The sequence below is a fragment of the Lichenostomus cassidix genome, chromosome 1, assembly GCF_008360975.1.
Source record: "Lichenostomus cassidix isolate B80296 chromosome 1, HeHo_3.0, whole genome shotgun sequence".
Classification (NCBI taxonomy): domain Eukaryota; kingdom Metazoa; phylum Chordata; class Aves; order Passeriformes; family Meliphagidae; genus Lichenostomus; species Lichenostomus cassidix.
In genome coordinates, this window is record NC_139479.1 from 823,562 (window position 1) to 846,185 (window position 22,624).

The 22,624-nt window shown below is 45.7% G+C and overlaps 2 protein-coding genes across 16 annotated transcripts in view; one reads left to right on the forward strand and one right to left on the reverse strand.

Moving 5' to 3' along the window:
- Nucleotides 1-1,712: 1,712 nt before the first annotated feature.
- On the reverse strand, nucleotides 1,713-16,885 carry CRYZL1 (crystallin zeta like 1). 7 transcript variants are annotated; one of them, XM_085074562.1, is made up of 15 exons: nucleotides 16,138-16,547; nucleotides 15,377-15,448; nucleotides 14,520-14,597; nucleotides 13,973-14,045; nucleotides 13,545-13,589; nucleotides 12,275-12,343; nucleotides 11,058-11,191; nucleotides 10,262-10,373; nucleotides 7,531-7,554; nucleotides 6,470-6,568; nucleotides 5,266-5,414; nucleotides 4,956-5,061; nucleotides 3,513-3,558; nucleotides 2,974-3,116; nucleotides 1,713-2,202 (listed from the first exon to the last, which is right to left on the reverse strand). In XM_085074562.1, exons 2-14 carry the CDS (start codon nucleotides 15,440-15,442, stop codon nucleotides 3,017-3,019), a joined length of 1,101 nt encoding a protein of 366 aa, XP_084930688.1. In that variant the 5' UTR covers nucleotides 15,443-15,448; nucleotides 16,138-16,547; the 3' UTR covers nucleotides 1,713-2,202; nucleotides 2,974-3,016. The 7 variants fall into 7 exon arrangements, with proteins under 7 accessions (XP_084930688.1, XP_084930607.1, XP_084930851.1 ...); XM_085074481.1 differs by lacking the exon at nucleotides 1,713-2,202 and adding an exon at nucleotides 16,799-16,885 and having other exon boundaries at nucleotides 2,893-3,116; nucleotides 16,138-16,221; XM_085074725.1 differs by lacking the exon at nucleotides 1,713-2,202 and having other exon boundaries at nucleotides 2,893-3,116; nucleotides 7,531-7,551; nucleotides 16,138-16,549.
- A 234-nt stretch (nucleotides 16,886-17,119) lies between these two features.
- Nucleotides 17,120-22,624, forward strand: part of ITSN1 (intersectin 1) — a 100,776-nt gene continuing 95,271 nt past the window's right edge. For 4 of the 9 annotated variants that reach the window (XM_085073247.1, XM_085073754.1, XM_085073665.1 and 1 more), the window contains exon 1: nucleotides 17,120-17,278. The gene's annotated coding sequence lies outside the window, so the exon portion shown is untranslated. Of the gene's footprint in view, nucleotides 17,279-21,211; nucleotides 21,319-22,121; nucleotides 22,236-22,624 lie in introns of those variants that run through there. The other 5 variants (XM_085073328.1, XM_085073418.1, XM_085073837.1 and 2 more) reach the window with 4 other exon arrangements.

Genomic DNA, 22,624 nt, shown 5'->3' on the forward strand with positions numbered 1-22,624 from the left:
TTGTCTTCATCCTCATCTTCCTATTCCCATATGTTGTCTCCAGCTCCCGTTGCTGTTGGCAGCCCTGTGTTCTGCAGTCCCACAGGAGGGAGGCTCTGGGAGCAATCCCTGCTGTCACTGCCCTGCCTGAGCTACTCCTCGGGCTGTGGCACAAGGCAGGGACAGCAGAACAGCCTGCACAGTTCCTGTAGTGCCCACAGCACCCTCCTGAAGCGGGAAGGATGCTCCTTGGAGAGCTGGTGCTGTGCCTCTGGCACCTGATCTTGGAAAGCTGCAACAGGCTCGGGGGGCTGCTCCTCCTCAGCAGCTCTGGCCGGGGCAGCATCTGTGTGACTCCATGGGGCAGGAGAGGCACAAGGCAGGACATGGGCTGCCTCTCCTGCCACCTCTGTGCCCAAATTCCTGGAACAGCTGGGTCCCTCCAGGGGGTCCTTGTCATCGACCAAGCCCAAGGGTTTGTCAATGGCATCTTCCCCTTGGGACAGGTCTTGGTCTCTGCAGGACTTTCCTTTGGAAAGCACATTTTCACCAACATTGAAAGCAAGATATGATGTGGAGTCGAACAGGTCTAGCCATTGGACCTTCATCTTGTCCTTGCTCTGTTTCAGTTCTTGGTGTCTGTCAGCTTCCTCCTCTTCTTCAGTCCCATCATTGTTGAATAAATTGGCTTCCAGCCACTGCAGCACCTTCTGGTGCCCTGTCACTTTCTCCAATTTCAGCAACTCAGCAGACCAGCTTCGAGCTCTGTCCATACTGAGAGCAGAGAGCAACTCTCCTGGGACGAGGCAGCCCAGGGCTCTGCGCCCCTTATATACCCCCAGCCAGGCTGGGGCTCTCTGATGTCACAAAGGTCTCTGGCCACCACCATGTCCCGCATCACAAAGGGCCCTGACACAAAGCGCCTGTGTCACAAAGGCCACACGCGGCACCCCAGCAGCACAGAGCAGCCAGGAAGTGTCCCAGAGCAGCCCTGGCCTTGTGGCCTTGTGGCCCTGCTGTGCCCAGAGCCCTGAGAGGCTTTGGCTCCCACAGACAGCCCCACGCTGCAGAGCCCTGGCTTTGCAGGCTGTGCTGTCCAGGGCACAAGGAATTGGCCAGCTGGACGTGCCAGGGCCTTGTGGGCAGTGGCTCCATGTCCCGTGGGAGGCAGGGGAGCAGGGGTGTCCCTCAGGGCTGTGCCTGGGCACTGGGGCTCATCAGTGCCTCTAGCAATGGCACTCAGGGGCACCACGGAAGGACAGGGCCATCCGCAGGCACCTGGACAAGCTGGAGAAGTGGCACCATGAGAACCTCATGTGGTTCCACAGGGCCAGGGGAAAGTGCCATCGGAAGTAGTTTTCTATCCCGCCAGCCCCGCTGGGCTGCACACGCAACAAAAGCGTGAAGCACAGAGACAGACGGCGCTGCAAACGGTGTCGGTGCAGCTGCAGATGCACTCGGACACGGCCCGAGGGGCTGCGCTCGGCTGCCCCAGGGCCTCAATGCCTGTGCCATAGCGGGGCAGGGCTGTGCCATGGGGCACCAAACACACGGGGCTCGGTCTCTTCGGGAGAAAGAAACTGCTTTTTTAGTCTATTTGGGATAGAAAACTACTTCTGATGGCACTTGTCTGCTGTACATGGGGTTCAAAACACATAACAAATGCTAAAAAGAAAGTATTAGAAATACATGTTGTTCAAAAGGCATAAAAAGGTGGTTAGGAGCAACATCTCTACTGACAAAAGATTTAATACAAGAGAAACTATGCTCTGAAAAACTTACACTGTTCTGTCACTCCTTGTTTTTGTCTTTTTAAACTTTTAAATTTGTTTCATGTCATCCTTATTTTGGAAACCTTGAAGCAAAACTGAGCAACATCAGGGGAAAATCACCAGCTGGGCACAAGGCTTCAGAATGGCTGTGGAAGTCCCGGAGGATTCCCATGTGGCTTCAGCCCTGTGTGTGTACATGAGCACAAAAGCATCGCTCCTTTCTGAGGCTGCATTGCAGCACATGAGGAGTAAAATCAGAGTTCATCCTGATTTCACAGGCTTGCCGTGCATCATTTATCCAGAGCCTGCTCCGAGTCCAGTGAGAGGAGACAGATCAAGTGTGGTTCTGGATAATTGTTTCACTCAAATTTTCCCACTCCTCACACTCACACTGGTTTGAAGTGCCTGTTTTCATGGTTTGAGCCATCCACAGTGAAAATGAGCAGCACAGCTGAAAAAGAAAAACGTATTTTTGCTCTTGAATCAGAGCAACTAGGAAGGCACAAGACTTGAGGAAAGGAAAATGCAGTTCCTTCCCCACTGCTGCCTTGCAGATGGGCCACAATAATGGATAAGGTTAAAATCCTCAACTATGTGCTGAGGTTTAAAGAGAGGAAGTGCACAGTACAGGGAGATATCAAAGGTAAGAAGCTACATAAAGTGCCTCAAACATCTGACTCACAATGCCATCAGCTTGTGGGCTCTGGAGTCACCAGGTTTACTGTCTTAGTGCTGAAATGAAGGGAATGAGCTGGGGGAAACTCCTGCTTCTGGCATCCTTGTCAACCTGGATAGCTTTGCCTGTCCTTCAACTAAGTAACAATTTTAAATGTGGATAAAGGTCTTTAAGTGTAGCATTTGGTGTCAGTGCACTCAAAAGCAAAAAGTAACTATTAAGGTAACTACTAGTAGAGGCTAGAGAAAGAAAGCCTAATAAAAATATCATTTTCCCCCTTTAATTTCTTAGGGTTGAAAACCAACAGCAACTGAGTTTGCCTGTAGATGTTTCTGACATTTGTAACTGGGGCAGGACAGACAAGATTTTTATGTCAAGGCTGCTTCTTTAGAAGCTGCTGATGGGAACATTCTGCTCAAGGGAATTAAAAAAACCTAAAGTCACAGAAGCTTCAGACACCATTCGTGCTGAGGTACAAAAGATGTTTAAATTCTGTTTACAGAGCTGCCTGCAAGCACACACTGATTTACTGCACAAATACATTACATTTCTTTATCTTCCCCAGGCTCAGAAATCAGGAAGTTGTGTGTCAGAACTGGATGACTTGTCTTTTTCTTGCTTGATTCTTCTGAACTATTTCCATAGAAACTTTGGCTTCGTACAATGGGATCGGTTCATCCAGCTGAGGCCTAAAATGAAACAGTAAAAAGTGTCTGGTGAGCACTCTCAGACCAACGTGAATATCACAGGACAGACTTTACTTTCACTGTGTCAACCTCCCTCCCCAAACAAAGTAACAGTTTTATAGCTTTGCTCCAGGGCACAGAAAGGAAAAGCCCCAAGGCAAACAGGACCTACAAGTGAATTGAAAGATGTCCTTTTTGCAGGGGAAAAAAAGGGGTGGTGGGGAGGGTTTTGCTGAACAGCAATTGTTATCCTGCTTTAAGGGAAAGGATCTTCCATTCCCAGCTTATTATTGGAGTCTCCCTATCTACTGAAACTCTGCTCAGCAGTGTTACTGCTGGCAAGAGTTTTCTACTTACAATGCTGAATATAAAAATCCACCAAAACCCCACATCTCTCACCTGAAAACACTACTTGATAATTTCTCCATGATATCTTCTAGGATGGGTATCCAAGGGGACTGTTAAGGAACAACAGAGCTGGAGAGAAATTGCTTTACAATCATGTTTGCTGGTCAGAGCCCTGTACTGATAGGAACCCAGCAGGCAAAATGAAAATGAATCTCAACTCCAGGCTTTAGATCAGGTTTTTGCACTTGTTTCTAGATCAGAAACCTCATTTCCTGAAATAGGATGCAGAAATGAAATATGGAATATTTCAGTTATTTCACTATGAAAATATTCAGTATTTCAATATGAAATACAGGTGCAGCCTCCACTAGTACAACATCAATCAGTCATTAATCAATTAATCAATGGCATTTTCTGTGCAAAATGAAGAGAACAGATTTTGGGACCAGGTAGCTGTTGTGACTATTCATCCAGGCACCTGATAAAAAACCAAAATAAAGTTGGGAACACAGCAGAGGGTGGAAATTCTTGGAGCATCACTCCCATGTGAGGAGTCAGTGAGTTAATGCCCGAGAGCCAAGACAGCACAACACATGGGGCTGTATTCAGTCTTTGTATGAAACTCAAACAATAAGGTTCATCTGTCATTTTAGGGGTACTCAGGTTGATATTTGAAGCTAAAGTTTTCTTAAAAAATGATTAATTTGTGATTTTTTCCGATTTTTTCAGAATTTCACAGGATACACAAGTTTCTAAAGCCAAAAGCACCCAAAACTTATGAGACTGAAAATGTCCTGCCCAGGGAGCTCACTGCATCAGCCCAAATGTAGGAGACATTCCTTTACCTTTTCCCAGCTCACATTGTCCCACCACAGATTTTAGGTACAAAACAAATCAACATATTTTATGTACATAACATTTCTGTACATTGCAGATAAGCAAAGGTTAGGAAGCCAAAACACTTCAACTTCTGCTGTGAGCCTGAGTGCATTAAGTTCAGAGTTACATGCATCTAATGCTCAAAAGAACAACAACAACAAAAATCCAAAATGTCACTTGCATAAAAGAAAAACTTATAGAATCAAATCTTCCAGTAATTGGTTCAATATTGAACCAAAATACTGCTTTTTTTTTCCCCAGAATGGGTGTTCTGCCTCACTACTTTTAATGAAGCTTGTAGAGAGATTTTCAAGGCCAGGTTGGACACTGGGGCTTGGAGCAACCTGGGACAGTGGAAGGTGTCCCTGCCAGGACAGGAGATGACATTGGATGGGATGGCATTCAAGGTCATTCCCAACCCAAACCAATCTGGGATTCCATGATACATTCAAAAGAAATGCAGAAAATACCTTAAAACCTGAGTGTCTCTTATACTTTAGCCCCACCTTTCAGCTGAGTTGCAGCACTGAGCAGAAGAAACCTCTCAGAGGGATTTCCCTGTTGTATTTTCACTCCTGTGAGGAGTGGCAATTCCACGGGACCACCAAAGGATATAGAGATATTTCCCCTGCTGCACATTGGACAAGTTCCAGATCTCATCGTTCAGGAAGGACACTGTGGCTCCCTTGAGGAACAGGGAATGGCTGTCTGGAGGATCCAGCTGAAGCAAACGGAAGAAAAATATTATTTAGTTACATTTTTCTGTTCCAAAATAAAGGTGAAATGGTTATTTTATAGAGATGTTTAAACCAAACAGAAAACCACCCCATGTCCACTGTAAAACTGAGGAAACTTGTAACACCAACAGGTATAAATGACATTTTTCTGTATCTCTGTATTCTGTGGGACACACTGCTCCCTTTACCTGCAGGTTTTTCTCCATCGTTATCCAGTGCCCCCCAACCCCCAGCAGGGTGATGATGTCGTGCTTGTGAGGCAGCAGCTGGCATTTGGAAGGTGGTTCATCTTCAGCACTGTATAACCTCACTGGGGAGGAGAAGAAATTCTTTTGAGCTTGGAAGAAAATGTAGAAAATTCAATATGTGTTTATATCCACACATCTCAGTGGAACTCTAAGTCCTTCGGTTATTTCAGCTAAAAATCGTTGAAAACTCTGAATTTATTATTTTATTTATACTCTGAATATTTTATATGTGTTCTTCAGAGAAATATTTTATAGTAACTCTGAAGTTACTATTCAGAGTAATATTTTCTTTATATTTATAATAATATAGACTAGTAATATAGCCTATATTGTATGGTATATAACATAATAACATATATAATACACTATCCATGATATATAATATATGAAATGTATAAAATATACATAACATGTACTATATATAACATAGTATATAATATATACAATATATAATACACTAGAAAATATAGTATATATAAAATAATAGATAATTTAAATATTTATATAATAAAGAAATATATTTATATATTATGTGAAATATAGAAAACATATTTATATATATTATATAAATAAATCATATATTTATATCTTACTATATATTCTTACACCATTATATATTTATATACTATTATATATTAACATAAAGTGGCAATATGTTACAATATATAACATATATAAGAATAGTAATAAATACATAATACATAGTGTAACAATATGTAGTAACATTTTATTTATAAATTTTATTTATCTTACTCTGAATAGTAACTTCAGAGTAACTTCAATAGTAACCAGATCAGAGCTGGTTTACAATACAGTCGTACAGCTGCACAGGGTGACAGTGCTGTTCATTTGGGTTAATTTTTGTATCCAATTTATGCACCATAAACAACAACATCACAGCTCTACTCTTTAAACACATTTTCTTATATTCAGTTTGAAACAGAGGAAGGTTTCAGCCCCATTTAGCAGCTGACTAAGAGCTGCCTGTGCTGGTGGGTGATCCAGGAGCTGTGTGGAATGAAGCCCAGGGAATTCCCCAGGAAGCAGGAGCTCCTGCAGGAGCACTAAGAGCTGCCTGTGCTGGTGGGTGATCCAGGAGCTGTGTGGAATGAAGCCCAGGGAATTCCCCAGGAAGCAGGAGTACCTCCAGCGTCCAGCACGATGTCCACGCCCAGCCCGCCCGTCTCCTCCAGGCAGCTCTCAGCCACATCAATCTTGCCGTGGGACACATCGATCACTCGAGCTGCCAGAGCAGGAAGGGGTTAACTCCAACACAAACCCAGCTGAGAGTCATGGAGTTTAGATTCTCAAAAATGAGTTTAGACACTCCAGAACGACAGTTCAGATTCTGAGCAGCACATGTGCTTTGTGGTCTCTGCAGGTACCACACACAGCTTTGCAGCTACACCCAAAAAACCTGGTGGGTTTTTTTCCCAACACAGTGCAAGATCAACACAGAAAAATACGAATGCAGAAGTTCAATTCTGCATTCTCAACTCCTTGGCCCAAAAGGATAAAATGTGGCACTCTAAGATTAGAAATCCTTCTCTAAGTTCATTCTTTGCTGTTGTTATCCAAAACTACCAAGTCCTGGTTCTCTGGGTCTTTAATTAAATGTTCAGATGAAAGAATTAACAACTGCTCTTGAAATATTGCTGAACTGAAAGCCAACAACACATTTTCCTGTCATGTGTCTGTGATGCCATATTTATGGCTGATTATAAAGATAAACCACAGAATCAGAAATGAGAAAATCATGGAATGCTTTGGGTTGGGAGGAACCTTAAAGCCCATCCAGTGCCACCCCTGCCATGGCAGGGACACCTTCCACTGTCCCAGGCTGCTCCAAGCCCCAATGTCCAACCTGGCCTTGGACACTGCCAGGGATCCAGGGGCAGCCACAACTTCTCTGGGAATTCTACCCCATCCCTCCCCACCCTCCCAGGGAAGGATTTCCCCTCAATATCCCATCTCTCCCTGCCCTCTTTCAGGTAAAAGCCATTATTAATATTATAACAATAACAACAAGGGCAGAGGAGGAGCAGCTACAGGTTTCACTTTTGTTTCATCATTATGAGGTAGAACAAACATTTAAAAACTAAACAGGCCAAAGACTTCATGGCAAAATGATAACTGAAAGAACATCAAACAGATTTGGAGGCCCAATTGCAGAGGCTGCTGGCCTGAGCTCTGAGCTGTACTTACCCACCAAGGGCTGCCGGGTTCCTTCTGGAATGTGATCCCAGCAGCAGGGGAGAAGGAAGGAAGGAGGGAGGGAAGAAAAATTACAAGGAACTGGTCATTAAGGGTATTAACAAATTATCAATAATGGCTTTGGGGTTTGTGTCTTTTTGTCCCTTCAAATCCCCAATCAGATCATAGGATGCATTCAAATCCTAAGTCATTCCCTCTGGTTTTTTTTCACTGAAGTCAAATGACTTCACTAGAGAGAGCATACGGTCATAATTTAATAAAGATGACATAATAAATAATTAATTAATGATAGCCACATTGCCCTTATGCAAATAAACCCTCACAATATCCTTTTTCATTTCTTCAATGATGAAGTTAAAAGGTTTTTCTTAATGGGACAATTTTACATGGTACTATTTCTGCAAATAATTTCACTTTTTGAAAATAATTCTGGTTTCATAGCCCCAAAGCCTGACTATCAAATAGAAAGGCTAGAGTTTCACCAGTTTGACTATTTTTTTCATTTCTGTTAAGAATTATGTCCAGTTTTGTTTCTTAGCTCAATAAAATAGTTCAAACAGTACTTATCAAAATCCTGGTGAACTTCCTTCCTAAAAAATGCTGGAAAAGTTTCTCACCACTGTGGAAAAGGCCAAGCAACAAATTGCAATATAATTTTCCATAATCCTTCGGCATTTGTACATTTCTCACACAACATTTGTAAAACAGTTCAGTTTTTTCTGCTGTGCCTTGCACAACTTCCAAAGTAACATTTTTCTGACTGGCAACACTTCAGCTTCTCTCTTCCCCCATTGCTGGGTGGCACAGAAACACCAGGATTGCACAGCCTGTTCCCAGAGTTTGCTCTCCCCCAGGAAGCTCAGCTGCAAAGTTTAAACCCTTGAAGTTTAAGAGGATGTGCTGGTGGTTTATTGACTGCTCAGGAGAGCCAGGACATCACTGGTGGGTTCTAAACAGAGGCATCCCCTGAGAGCTCAGCACTGGTGGCACAGAAAAAAATCTCACAGACCAAACTAAAAAAAAAGCAGGAGGTGCCCTAGGAAACAGAAGAAATATCTGTGTATGTGTAGATACTTTTCTTTGGGTTCTCTAACAGAAACTCATCCCATTATTTATGGAATATTCTGGCTCCAGTCTGAAACACAAGCATGAAAATGTCAAAATATGTTAAAATCCCCTCCTTCATTCTATTATAATTTTTACTCTAGAGATTACTGAAGACAAAAAAAAAGCCCCATCCTGAATACAGATCCCAAAACATTACCAGGAACTTCTACTTCAGGCACTGGAATCCCATTGATTAACAGACAAACCAAAAAGGCTGAACACTTTTTTGCTTTTGCACTCAGACTGTTTCTCTTTTTAATTCTGTACCCAGGTTCTATTTCTTTATTTGAAGCAAAGTTGCAGTTTTCATTTTTCCCCCTCAGCCATTCCAGGAAGCAGCTCAATATGCTCAACAATGATAACACAAACTGCTGCTCACTGAAAACTTTGCCAAAAACTAACCAAAAACCCACTGAACAGCACAAAACTGAAATTTCTCCACCCACAGACACAAGGAGCCACTTGGAGCTTGGGTTGCTTAGAATCTATTTGATCTTAACATTCACAGAACTTAAAAATGCTGTAAAAAGTAGCTCAGGACTGGGACAATAAAAGTGACAAGTTCTTTATTAGCTCATTAATTTTTCATATAATTAGCAGAACATATCCATAAAATATTACAAAAGGAAATTTTAGTTTTTTCCCATTGCCTCTTTGGCCCTGTAACAGCTGGTGTAACAAGGCTCTGCATAGCAACAGCATTCCCAAAAATCCTCCAGTTCTGATGTCTGTCATGTCTACTAGTGCAGTACAATATATAAACACAGAGACAGAAAAAAAGGCTCCTGAAATTAGGAAAAAATAGGGGCTTTTTTGTCAAATTGCAACAAAACCCAGAGTTAATAAACCTGCTGGGGATTACACTGCAGCACCTGGTATTTGCAGGAGGAAATAGCAGGCACCAGTTTTAACCTTTTGCTGCAATCCAGCCAGACTTGACAAGCCATCCTTTATTTTAAAACTTTCTGAATAAAGGAATATTCCACTCTCCTCCACAAAACACCATCGAAATGTTGATCAGAAAAGCTCTTACACAGAGTATTTTCTCAGGTTACTCTCAGAGAAAAAGACCCCAAAATTTAAGTATCAAAGAGAAGTAAGGGAAGAAGTCAGGGAAGAATGCAAGTGTTGGGTGTGAGGCCAAGCTCCTCTAGAAAAAAGGAAATTGCAAAACCTGTGGATGTGCAGCTCCAGCAGTACCTGAAACTTGCCAAAACCCTGCTAGGAGTAATGAGGCTGCTGAGTAGTGCCTGTCAGGTGTGTGAGCTCTGGCACGGATTACTGGTGACTCAGCAATCCTTCCCTCTGCCCACAGCAAGCAGTGAGTGCATCAAATGGAAAGATTTCCTGAGCACTTAGGCCAAAAGCCAGCACTCAGCACTGCTGGAAAGCACTGCCAGTCATTACAACTTAAATGGAGGATAAATATGCCATTAAATACACCTAAACCAGAAATTAAATACCTGTGGAGTACAGAATAAATCTGAAAACTATTTAATTAGACTGTTTATCAATTTGTATTTCATATTTACTGAAATAAGTCTCTAGACCAGACAGAAAAAAATATTTGCAGCATTCTTTAGGACAAACTTTAGCATTGAAGGATAAAACTCACCCCCAGTAGGTCTGAGTCTCTCCAGGTACTGCTTGTCCTCCAGGCTGTGGGCAGTGGAGATGACTTTGGCCCCTCTGTGTTGAGCCAACTGGATGGCAATGGTACCAAATGGCTGAGAAGGGAATATCAAATTAATTCATTAATTTTCAGCAACAATTTGATTTTGTTTAAGAACAATTATATTGCAAAGGGCACTCAGGAGAGTACCCAGAAATGAATTTACTCCTGCAATAAAACACAGCTGAACCAAGAAGTGAATATTCACAGATCTGCTTCTGTCCTGAGGCCAAAACTACTCTTTGGTAACTGGGAAAACTTTTAGTCCTTAACTGGCTCTTGTCTCCAACAAAATAGCTCAGATTCTACTTTAATTACCACAGCCACATTCACTGCAGTTGGAACTTGGAGCTTGAAGGAAGAAATGCTCCAAGGAAAATTGTCCCAGCTGTGTTTACAGAGCCTTGGCTGAGGCAGCCCCACACCTTCATTAGCAATAAGAACTGCAGGGATGCAAATCCAATGATTCGTATCCAAGAAAAGTTCAAAGGCAGAGGTGGGAAAGGAATAAAAACGTAAGGCACTCTCCTGCAGTTATCCCTGAGGACTCAGGACAAAACAGTGTCATTGCAGAACCCCAGAACATCCTCCCTCTCCTCACACTCCAGGCAGGACACTATTCCTGGCTCAAGGATCTCACGTGGGAGAGCCTTTCCTGCAAATCCAGGAGCAGTGAGTGCAGAGAGAACTGCAGGGGCTGTGTGCAGAGGGAATGTGTCAGTGGCATTGTGATACCCACACTTGCTCCATCCAGGATGAGGACAGCAGTGCCAGGAGCCACGTGGGACAGGTAGTGCAGGGCTGTGTATGCTCGGAGTCCATCCCGGACTGTGCCTGCAGCCTCCACCCAACACACCTTCTCTGGCTTGTGAACTGAGGGGGACAAACAAACACACACACAAACAAAGGAAAACACCCAGAAAATCCCTGGGGTTATTCTGCAAAATCTGTCACAGCAAGTCAGGAAGGCTAAACCTGCAAATGGGTCAACATCAGTGACTCCTGTTTGCCTCTCATGTATTGAGAAACCACTGAGAGGATATTTGATCATATTTCACACAATTAAAGTAGGGATTCCATTTTGGTATAACCAAGTGTAAAGGAGCCACCTCAGAACTACACAGCTGGAATTCATGGGCAGTCACAGAAACACAACACAAACTGGTTTAGAATCCCAGACTGGTTTGGGTTGAAAGGGATCTTAAATCCCATCCAGTGCCACCCCAGCCATGGCAGGGACACCTTCCACTGTCCCAGGCTGCTCCAAACCCCAATGTCCAACCTGGCCTTGGACACTGCCAGGGATCCAGGGGCAGCCACAGATTCTTTGGGAAGAGCAAATTTTGAGCAACAGAATAGCTTCTCAGGGTAACAAACTGTTGGAAGTAAGACAAGGACTCCACATTTAGTATCCTACTCATTAAAGCAATCTCTGCCCAGAAAGGGAAAACTAGAAGCTCACAATAACTGAAAACAATGTTTTAATACTAGGCTTTCCCTGATCATCATCCCTGAAAATTCCTTTCTCCAGGTCCAGTCTGCTTATTTCATCCCATCTGTTAGTCTGGTCTCAAGTGATATTGCTGGACTGAGTCACAGGGAGGAAAAAAGCAAGTTTCTCATTAAATATTTTGACAGGTTAGGAAAAAGTACGACAATGAAGCAACAAAATGGGAAGTTAGAAGGGAAAAAAAAAAAGGAAAGGAATAGAAAAAAGGAAAAGGAAAAAAAAAACAGAGTCAGCTTGTGTGGTTTAGGCCAAATATGAAGCTGTGAAATGGTGAGCACTGAGTGTTCAAACTTCTGTGACTTGGTGGAGCAGCTGGAATGCTGGATTGTTGGAATGGAAGGAGTGTGCCCAGAGGTCCAAGGTAACAGGCTCCCTGTTAGAAAAGCTAAACCAAAGCCTACAGATAGAGTAAAAACAATTATTAGTAAAATACATGATCTACACACCCAAATAGTGTTCGTGAACCAGGATAACTTCACAGACACCAGACTCCTCAGAATCCAGGGGCAAAATTCCTGAAAAGAAAAGGAACACAGACCTTGAATTTCACACAAGCAATCATTCCAACCAAAGCAGTCTCCCAAGGAATTCCCTGGTCCCACTTGGTCTGGGTTGAGTCCCCTCTTGGCAGGTTTAGGACAGGTGAGAGAACCTGGCCAGGTTGTGTCTGTGGGCACAAGGCAGTTCCAGAGGTGCTTCTACAGCATTTTGGGATTGAGGGAGGAAGAATGAGGACAGCTTTTTGGTACTGGCAGGTGTCATTTTTGTCTGGTGATGTCTGAACTCATTCCACACTCTGAGTGTCCCCATGGCTCATGGAGGAGAGATCTGAGGCATGGAGCAGCCAAACCACAGTCCCTCTCCTTTCCCACCCCAATTCCTGAACGTGTGGTTTGCAAAAGCAGCAACAAAGGCACAGAAAGAAGCAGAGGAAGAACATGCAGAAATGTGGAAGTGCTAAAAAGCAGGAATAGGAAAAAGGAAGTGCAGGAAAACCGAACTACTCAGGGAAGGCAGAGAAAGCAAACAGAGTAGGCAGAAAAAGAAAGAACTCCATTGGTGATATCTGAGCTTTTTACCTTCACTAGCCACAGAAGGAGATTCCTGAAGAGGAGCTTCTGGCATCTGCTCCATCTCCTGAATTAATGTCCCCTCCCTCCCAGGGAAAACCATTATTTTCTTCTCTCTCCTATCCAAATCTTACACTCCATTTAGACTAAAGGGCTTTGCCTTGCAGTGCTCAGCAAATTTGGCTGCTATGTCCAGTCTTTCATAATTCCCATTCAAACTGTGCTTGTGCACACCTGCAGCTGCCTCCAGGGTTTATCCAGGCAATAATCAGTCTGTAGGAGCAGCTCTTGTGCACTGAGGGAATAATGCAAGAAAGACCACAATCTCCAAACACAGCTCTGTCCTACTTTCAGCATTTCAGTCATCCTCTAATCCTTTAATTCAGGACACAAAATATGAACATGTGTGAAAGAATGTCCCTAAGAAATTTCTCTCCTAAGGCATAATTCACATTTTGGTGGTTAACACAACATTGTATTTCAAATCCTAAGAGAACACTCTTAGAACAGAATTCCCATTTATAAGTTTATTCATGTGACAGCAGTTTAATTTTGAAAATACATGGTTAATTTAGCTTTACCTATTATTCTAACCTCGGTCATTCATTACAAAAAGATGACTGATTGTGTCAGTTGATTAACTTACCCACCACTTCATCATCTGGCTGGAAAAAGGTCACCTTGCTCCCAACTCATGAGGTGAAAAGGAGGAAAGAAGGGAAGAAGATAAATATTTATAAATGGAATGGGATGTGCATTTGGAAGCACTGGTTATCACTAGCTCACAAAACTAAAGAGCTACATTTCTAATTTAAAAAAAAAAAAAGTGATTACAGATACCAAGCCCAAATGTTTAATTCCCTACACTTTTCACCTCATACTCAAATGGCTCCATTCAAGTTCACCCAGGTGAGCCAGGCTGGACACTCCAGCTCAGGGCAGGCACCACTGCAGCACTGGGAGAGCAGGCAAGGAAGCAAAGATTTCCTGCTCCTGAAGTGTCCAAAGAGGAGTTTTTTTGTTCTGACTGTAATCCCTGCTCCCTCCCCTCCCTGGGCAATGACATTCACTCACCTTCCAGCACAACTCCTGAAATTTCTCGCCCAACAGGCACAAGTTCCTTCTTCAGTTTAATTTCTGACAGGAGCTAAACGAAAACAATGTTTACAACATTCTGGCTAAGGCTCTACATTTGTATATGTATTATCATCTTACAGTGCTGAATCATCACAGTAAGGGTGGGACTTTACCAAAATGTTATTCAGGGAGAGAAGTGCACACATTCCTCAGTCAATAACAGACCATGGCACTGAATTCTGTATTTAAATTGAGAAGGATATTAAAAAAATAAAAGCAGGGTGTTATCACCAGCCAAGCCAAACTGGGACTTAGAGTGCAGAGGAGGATAAAAGGGATTTACTGCAAGACAACTCACACCTGACAGTTGATCTGCCTCCAGAAATTAGGAACCAAATTCCAGATGCTTTTTATTCAGAGATGTGCAAGAACCCCACCCCAGTCCTGTGCTTGCTCTCAGCTGTAAAGCCACAGCCTCAGCTTGTGCCATGGAAACCACAAACACCCCCAGCTGTCAGAAAACACCAAGAAAACACCAAAATACCTTTGTATCCACCCAGCTCAGGGCACAGGCTCTGACCTGCACTTTCACATCGTGGTCTCTGGTGGGAGGAAGGTTCTCCTAGGGCAGATTTAGAGTTGTTACATTAGACAATGGCTGTGCTGACAGGAGCTTCTCCAGCTCCTGAAAACACTTTTCCACTTTTTAGATTGTTTTGCAGGCAGAGCAGACAGGTTTTTCAATAAAGAGGGGTTTGCCACACCATTGTGAGTACACCTGTATTATAAGAATTATTATCATTATCACCATGATAGTATTATATTATTATAGTATTATTGCAAACTGGTCACTAGACCTTACTCATCATTATTTATATTATATTATATTATATTATATTATATTATATTATATTATAGCAAACTGACCACTAGGCCTTACTAAACCTCAACAGAGACTGACATTATTTTTCTGCTGAGGTTTTTATTCCCTTAATCTGAGGCACAAATCCTGACAAAGCCACTTAAGTCAATATTCCAGTCCAAATGATTTCAAAGAAACAACCCCAGTAGGAACTGGTATTCTTACCCCAAATCTGATAATTTTTTCAAGTTCTATTTCTACTTTTCCAGTGATCAGCAAATCCAACCAGGAGATGTGCACCCAGGGCTCATTTTTCATGCCAGCAAAGCCTGTTTGTAAAGTTTGGGCACCAAAACTGCAGAAAAATCCAGCACTGGTCTTGGCAAGTGCTGCCTGATGATAAAATACACCTCCTTTCCCTGCCTTTGAGTACAAGAATCCTACCAGTGCTTTCCCAAGCCTGCAGAAGATTTTTGTGCTTCAGCCAAACCCTCCTCTCCCACTGCCTGATTAACAGAGCTGTTCTGATGGGAACTCACTCTTTCCTGGAACACAAATGTCATTTCCTCTCCAGGAGAATTCTGCTGACCATACAAGGCCTTCATAGTGACCTGAAAAACACAGCAACCAAACTGTGACATCTGCAGTGCCTGTAAGGCAAACGAGGAGTTAAAGCACTATTAAATTAAATTAGAACACTCTATAAGAAATACAGCCATTGTTTGCAGGCAGTCTGAGTCTTTGTGAAACAGAAGTTCTAGACCAGATCAACACATTTGGCCAGAGCAGGGAAAATCCACAGGACTGAGGATCACAGAATCCCAGAATGGTTTGGGTTGGGAGGGACCTTGAAGCCCATCCAGTGCCACCCCAGCCATGGCAGGGACACCTTCACTGTCCCAGGCTGCTCCAAGCCCCAATGTCCAGCCTGGCCTTGGACACTGCCAGGGATCCAGGGGCAGCCACAGCTTCTCTGGGAATTCCATCCCAGGGCCTCCCCACCCTGCCAGGGAACAATTCCTAATTCCCAATATCCCATCCATCCCTGCCCTCTGGCACTGGGAAGCCATTCCCTGTGTCCTGTCCCTCCAGCCCTTGTCCCCAGTCCCTCTGCAGCTCTCCTGGAGAATCCCTTCAGTCGCTGATGTGTGTACAGCAAAACATCACCAAATGACACAGCATTTACTGAAGGGTGCCCGATGCACCAGAGGGGCTCTTTGCCACCGCGCCACACGGTTCAGAGGCAGTGCAAAGGGAATACAGGGAATGCAGACAATTCCTGTCCAGGAATACAGCGAACCTTACGTGTGACTTCACCAAAAATCACCACTCGGGTTTCTGCTCTCCTCTCCCGGCTCGGCGTGTGTCCTCAACCAACAGGAACCTTTTAGAAAGGTAAAAAAAAACCCCAAGAAAACTGAATTAACAAGGAAAACGGAAAGCAGGGAGCAGAGAGGCAGGAAATCATGCAGCCATTATTGCAGCACTAATCTCTGAGGGATCACCCCCAGACACCCCGCATGTCGGGCCCGCGACAAGGGCTGCGAGAGACCCCGCCCGCCCCGAGGGGCTCCCACAGCCCGGGCTGACCCTCAGGGGCTCCGAGAGACCCGCCCCGCCCCGAGAGGCTCCCACAGCCCGGGCTGACCCTCAGGGCCTGCGGCTCCGCGGGACTCCCCGCCGCCCCGACGCGCCCGCGGTTGCCATGACACCGCCTCACTTCCGCCTCGCCCTCAGCGCTGCCTCCCGCCCCACAACCAATCACAGCCTCCGACCGCCCCGCGCGCGTCACCGATTGGCTACGGCGGCCGCCGCTCGGCGTGCAAGCGGAGATGCGATTGGTCAACGAGGCTGTCAGTCATTCCGGGAGAAGAGGAGGGAGGCTACAGCGCCCGGCGCAAGCTCTGGGACATCGCAGGGAGAGGGAGGAGGCGCCGCCTGCAATTGCCTCATGAATTAACACCGTATGCACGATAGAGGACTCTTCGACTCTCCCACAGGAGGCGAGGAGGGAGCGCGGCCATTCCCTCACCGCTCCCCGAGCGCTGAGCCCCTCAGCCTGGCAGAGCCATGATTGGTCGGGGAGGCGGGGCATGCGTCAGTTCCGGTCTCTGATTGGTGGTTTTCCCTGCCCGTCAGACGGGGGGGCGGGCGGAGATCTCGCGTCAGCAGGGTCTGTCAGAGTCCTGATTGGCAGGAGGGGGCGGGGCTTTTCCGCTTTTCCGCTCTCTGATTGGCGCAGAGCCCTGTCCGTCACGCGGGGGCAGCGGCCGCGCGTCAGTACGGCGGCCGCGAGGGGCTCCTCCCCCCTCCCCTCAGACGGGGCGAGGGCGGCGATGGCGCGTCCGGCGGAGGCGGCGGCGGGCGCCGCTCCGGCCCCTCCGGCCCCTCGGTGCCCTGGCCGCGGCCGGGGCCGTGAGTAGGGCCCGCGCAGACATGAGGTACGGCCCGGCGGGACGGGGGCAGCGGGGGGCGCGGGCTGCGAGCGGCGGCGGTTCAGCCCAGGCCGGCGGGGGGGCAGCGGCTGCTCAGCCCCTCACGGTGCCCGGGCGTGTCGCGGTGCCAGGGCCCGCGTCCTCCTGCTCGCCTCCCTCGGGAGCGGAGCCGCGGCGAGCGGGCAGTGATGCTGCGCCCCTCGCTCGGGCCGGCTGCTGCCATACCGTGTGGCGGTACCGCCGCGGGGTTCCTTCTGCGCCTTCCGTCACCTTGCTCCCGCTGCTCGCTGCGCCCTGAGGCACGGCAAGGAGCAGAGCCGTTCGGGGGGAATGCCATCCCTGAGGAGAGCCAGCCGTTGGGAATGCCATTCCCTGGGAACGCCATGCCTGGGCAGTGCCATCCCTCACGGCTTGGCGGTGCGCACCGCTGAAGGAGGGGATGTTGTCGGGAAAGGCAGTCGGTCTGTGGCTGGGGCTGTGTGCCTGTGTGTGCCTCTGCCTCGGGTGAGCACACAGCTCTGGGGATGATCTATTCCTTGTGGATGTCTTTTGTTCTGGTTCAGCAGCTGCTTCATTTGGGGTGAAATATGGGATTTGCTTGTGAGAAACGTTTTCTGTGAATTCTATCTTTCTCTGCTGCATGAAGGGAAAACACTTCCATGGCTCATCAGCGAGTATTGTTTAGTAAATATTTCGTACTAGTAAGCCACCCATCATTCCAGGTGGGATAGTGTGGTCCTCATTAAAACAAGAAATAATTTTGTTCTTCTCTACCTCTTCCCCTGCAGGGTTCCAAAGTGCTTTTTATTTAGAGCTTGTAGGGCAATAGATATTTAAGGCAATAGCTGTGGATATTAACTAAATATATAATGGAGTCAAGCTCCTAATGGATGCATTTTCTTAAGATTGAAAGGCAGACTGATTCTGGGTGCTGATGGCTCTGGAGAGTGTTATTCCACACTGTCTTTCCTTCTGTCTTTTGCCTTTTGTTGTAGTCACCTGTAACTTTCCTTGCTGAATATGACCTGGTGATGTTCTCTTACACAGGAAACTTCCTTAGGACCCAGAGAGCAGCTGGAGCTGGGCCAGGGCAGCTCAGGCTGGAGCTCAGGAAAGGTTGTTCCCCCAGAGGGTGCTGGCACTGCCCAGGCTCCCCAGGGAATGGGCACAGCCTGAGGCTGCCAGAGCTCCAGGAGCCTTTGGACAGCACTGCCAGGGATGCCCAGGCTGGGAGTGTTGGGGGTCTGGGGATGGGTGGCACTGGATGATCCTGGGGGTCCTTCCAGCTCAGCATATTCCGTGATTCTGTGATAGTTTATACCAGTGAATTGATAACAATTTCTCCTTTCTCTTTTGAAATTTCCGCGCTGCATGCCCAGAGCTCTGCCTGAAGGCCTGAGATGTGGGAGGAGGAGCCTTGCATGCCTCTGCATTCCCAGGTGCAGGAGGGCAGTACCTGCCTGTGGCTGTTGAGCAGGTGTCCTAACTGCATCCCGAGTGCAGGTGGAGCAAACTGCTGCGTTCTTTCCGTTCCCTCGCGGCTCGGGCAGTGCAGCCATCACTGTAAATCCCAGCAGGCTGAGCCACTCCAGCCTGCGTGATAAGCCCTGCTGTGCCCTCCCTGCTTTTGGCAGCCTGACAGGGGTCATGTTTCGTGCAGACCAGCGGTTTCCGAACAGTTTCTCCAGTGTCTGAGGCTCAGACTTCCCTGGAGCTGAGTGGGCTGCTCCATGCATTTGCTGCTTCACAAACCACACTCCATTCTTTCAGTTCCTGTGTTCCATCTAGAATATCCCACTGTCTTTCATTACACATGAAATCCTTTGCAGAATAGCTGTGTTTGCTTGATAATTTTCGTCTGTGTCCTGGTCCTTAGATAAAGTAAGAATTGGGGTCTCAAAGCCATGACCTGCACTGCCTGTTCCATCTCTTGCTGCTGTTTGGTGCACTTTCCTTAATGCCTCTAATCATGCAATTAGGGTAGATTTGGATTCAGGAAAGAATGTGAATCCAGTAACGAAATAACTCTAAATTATGATGTTGAATAGCCTTTTCTGGTCTGTCTTTGTACTGTAATCAGGGATTGTAATTTTAGCTTTTAGTAGAATAACACCAGGGAAGAGAGGAATAGAATAATGTTAGTCGAAAAAAGAAAAATAAAGTTAAGGGAAATGGGTTGAGGAATGGGGAGATCAGTGGGATGGAAGTTTTCTGTAAGAAATCCTTTTCTGTGAGGCTGGGAAGGCCCTGGGATAGAATTCCCAGAGAAGCTGTGGCTGCCCCTGGATCCCTGGCAGTGTCCAAGGCCAGGCTGGACACTGGGGCTTGGAGCAGCCTGGGACAGTGGAAGGTGTCCCTGCCATGGCTGGGGTGGCACTGGATGGGCTTTAATGTCCCTCCATCCCAAACCAGTGTGGGATTCTGTGATCAGGAGTTCCCAACTACAAACATTTCCCTGTGCTGTGTGCAATAACAGAGCAGCATAAACCATCAGCAGATTGGTTTGAGGGGCACATGTCAGGTGGGGGTGGCTCAGAGTTGGTCTACTTGAAACCAAAGAGAAAGTGAGGGTTTTGGTTTCTTTTTACCATAAAATAACCCAATAATGCCTTGGCTCCTGTTGTATGCTGGGAGCTTTGAGTGCTCGTTGCTGTTGTGTTGGACACAGCTGCTGAACTTGGGATGCCCCCTCTGCAGCAACTTGGTTTTGTTTTTACTTGCCAAGCATGAAATTGGGGGGGTGGGGTGGTGGACAATCAGAAATGGGGTCCAGGCTGAGATCTGATGATAAATGACTTGGGCACAGAAAACCTCACTGTGAGGTGCTAAAACCTCTGTGGGATCTGTGGCACAAGGAGTTACCCTCTTTTAAAAAAGTGCACTTTGTGTGATTTAAAAAGCATAGGCTCAATTCCACTGATTATTTTTTGGGTGGCGTTGTCGCTGTAGGCATGTGTTGGGATTTGAACTGTAGATGGAAGGATTTATAACAGTATTTGCCAGTTTTTCATACAACAAACAAGCAGTGTGAGGTTTTGGAGGGCGTGTGGAGGTGTCTAATGGATCCACCTGTCTGGAATGAATCCCTCTCTCTGCTCTGTGCATGGCAGGGCTAGACATGGTCAGGTTCCTGACTGAGAAATTCCAGCTCTAGCTGTAGGAAAGCACTAATTACTGATAGTAATTAGACACAAATCTCTCCTATGCAAACAGTGCATTGTCTGTGCCCTCCAGAGAATCAGTTTCTTGACCAGAATAGAAAATTTCTATTTAATAGAAATTAAATAAGACTGAGTGGGAAGGAGTGAAGAGAGGTATCCTTGGGCATTCCCAGGAAGAAAGGCTATTCTATTTTTGATGCAAAAGGTGCATTTTTACAGCATTCCCTTTATTGCAATCAGTGAAAACACAGAAAACTTAAGTGACATAATACCTCCTTGGCTTGGTTTTCTCTTATCAAACTTATATGTGTTGGATATTATATTTTCCTTTTTCATGTGTTGTTTTTAAGGTAGCTGAATTAATTACTGTTAGTGTCTAAGTGGACATCTTTTCTCTGTGAAGTCAGCTTTTCATAAACTGTTGGTGAAGTGCATGTCTGGAATTCTGAACTACTCATGATTGTCTGGATCCTCAGTCTGTGCTGTGTGTTTCGCTTCCACAGTAATTTCCAATATCCTTTCCCTGCCCTGTCCCTCATGGTTGTGTGTGCCCACAGTTGTCAGAGCTGACCTCTCAATCCTGTGAATTTATAAAAGTAAGGTTTTTTGGGATGGTAATCCTGGAAAATCAAGAGCCTGATGGTATATTCTATATTACAGGTAAATATACTGCTGCTAATAATGTAGATTAGCAAATCCTGATGACACTGTGGAATTAATTCACTGAAGACCCATTGTATCAAAAGTTCAGGTTTTCCTTTGTATTTTGATCCTTTAGATTTCCATGGGGATTCTCTGCCTCCATGTCTTTGAAGGATCTAGCCCTGGGCATGACTAATTGGCTGTAAATGACTGGACAGGGGATTAGCTTTGCATCTTCTCAAGGTACAATTTCACTTGCTCCATATAAATGCATGGTTTTTAGGAAACAGGTATTGATGGTCTTTCAGAATACACAGAACACCTGGATTTAAGCCTGTGGTTCCTGAAGGAGGGTTCCCGTGGAGCCACCTGCAATGGCTGGGACCTCTCTGAAAGACTCAGAATGAACCTCCTGTGGAGCATGTGGGTTTCTATACTTCCATACAGAACTCAATAATATTTGCAGCATTTTAATATTCCTGTGAAATAATCCAAACTGCCAGAGGGCAGGGCTGGATGGGATATTGGGAAGGAATTGTTCCCTGGCAGGGTGGGGAGGGACTGGGATGGAATTCCCAGAGAAGCTGTGGCTGCCCCTGGATCCCTGGCAGTGTCCAAGGCCAGGCTGGACACTGGGGCTTGGAGCAGCCTGGGACAGTGGAAGGTGTCCCTGCCATGGCAGGGGTGGGATGGGATGAACTTTAACATCCCTCCAACCCAAACCATCCTGTGCTGGGATCACACATGCTGGGAGTGTGGACTCCAGGTTTTCCAGCATCCCTCTGGATCCTGCAGGGCTGCTTTGGGGAAACAAGAACTTTTACTCTTTTCTGACGGTACTTTCAAATCTCTCTGAGTCCTTAGAACCAGTATATGAGAAAAATGTTTAAATGGTGTCTGGTTGTATGTTTGCAAAAGAGCACCCACCCATCTTGGGGGGAAGGAGAAAAGGGATCTCTTGTTTTCTGCCTGATGCTCATCCTGCCAAGCACACATGGTCTTTTTGTTCCTTGCCCTCCCAGCTGAACTGTGAAGGAGAGATCCAACCTTGGCTGCTGGGCAGGGAATTCAGCTGTGTCTGCACAGCCTGAACTGCCTCAGCTGCCCAGTTAGCTGAGGCTGGATGAAGGCAGCTGCACTTTCAGCTTTCAAAGGTCAAGGTGAGTTTGGGAGGGCTCTCTCTATGGCAGTCTTTATATTGTGATACAATTTAACACTTTTGGCTGTGGTTTGGAAATTTACTGCTTGTATCTTAAGTGTTCAAATGACTGATCTGAAAACAGAAGAGCTAATTTCGTGTCAGTCACAAATTCAACACAAAACTATGTTAATCATGATCTCCTTATGGTGATATAGCATCTTATTCTAGCTGTAAAAATACATTTTTTTCAATTTATATTCCAATTTCCAATTCCCAAGCACCAGGTTATGGGCTGGCCTGTGAACTGCAAGGTGCAATATTTAATGGTTTTTAAGTAAGTTTTGCGTGTGGCCTTCAGGTATGGACAGATTCTGTAGGGATTCCTGTGTTTCTGGTGAGGAGATGCAG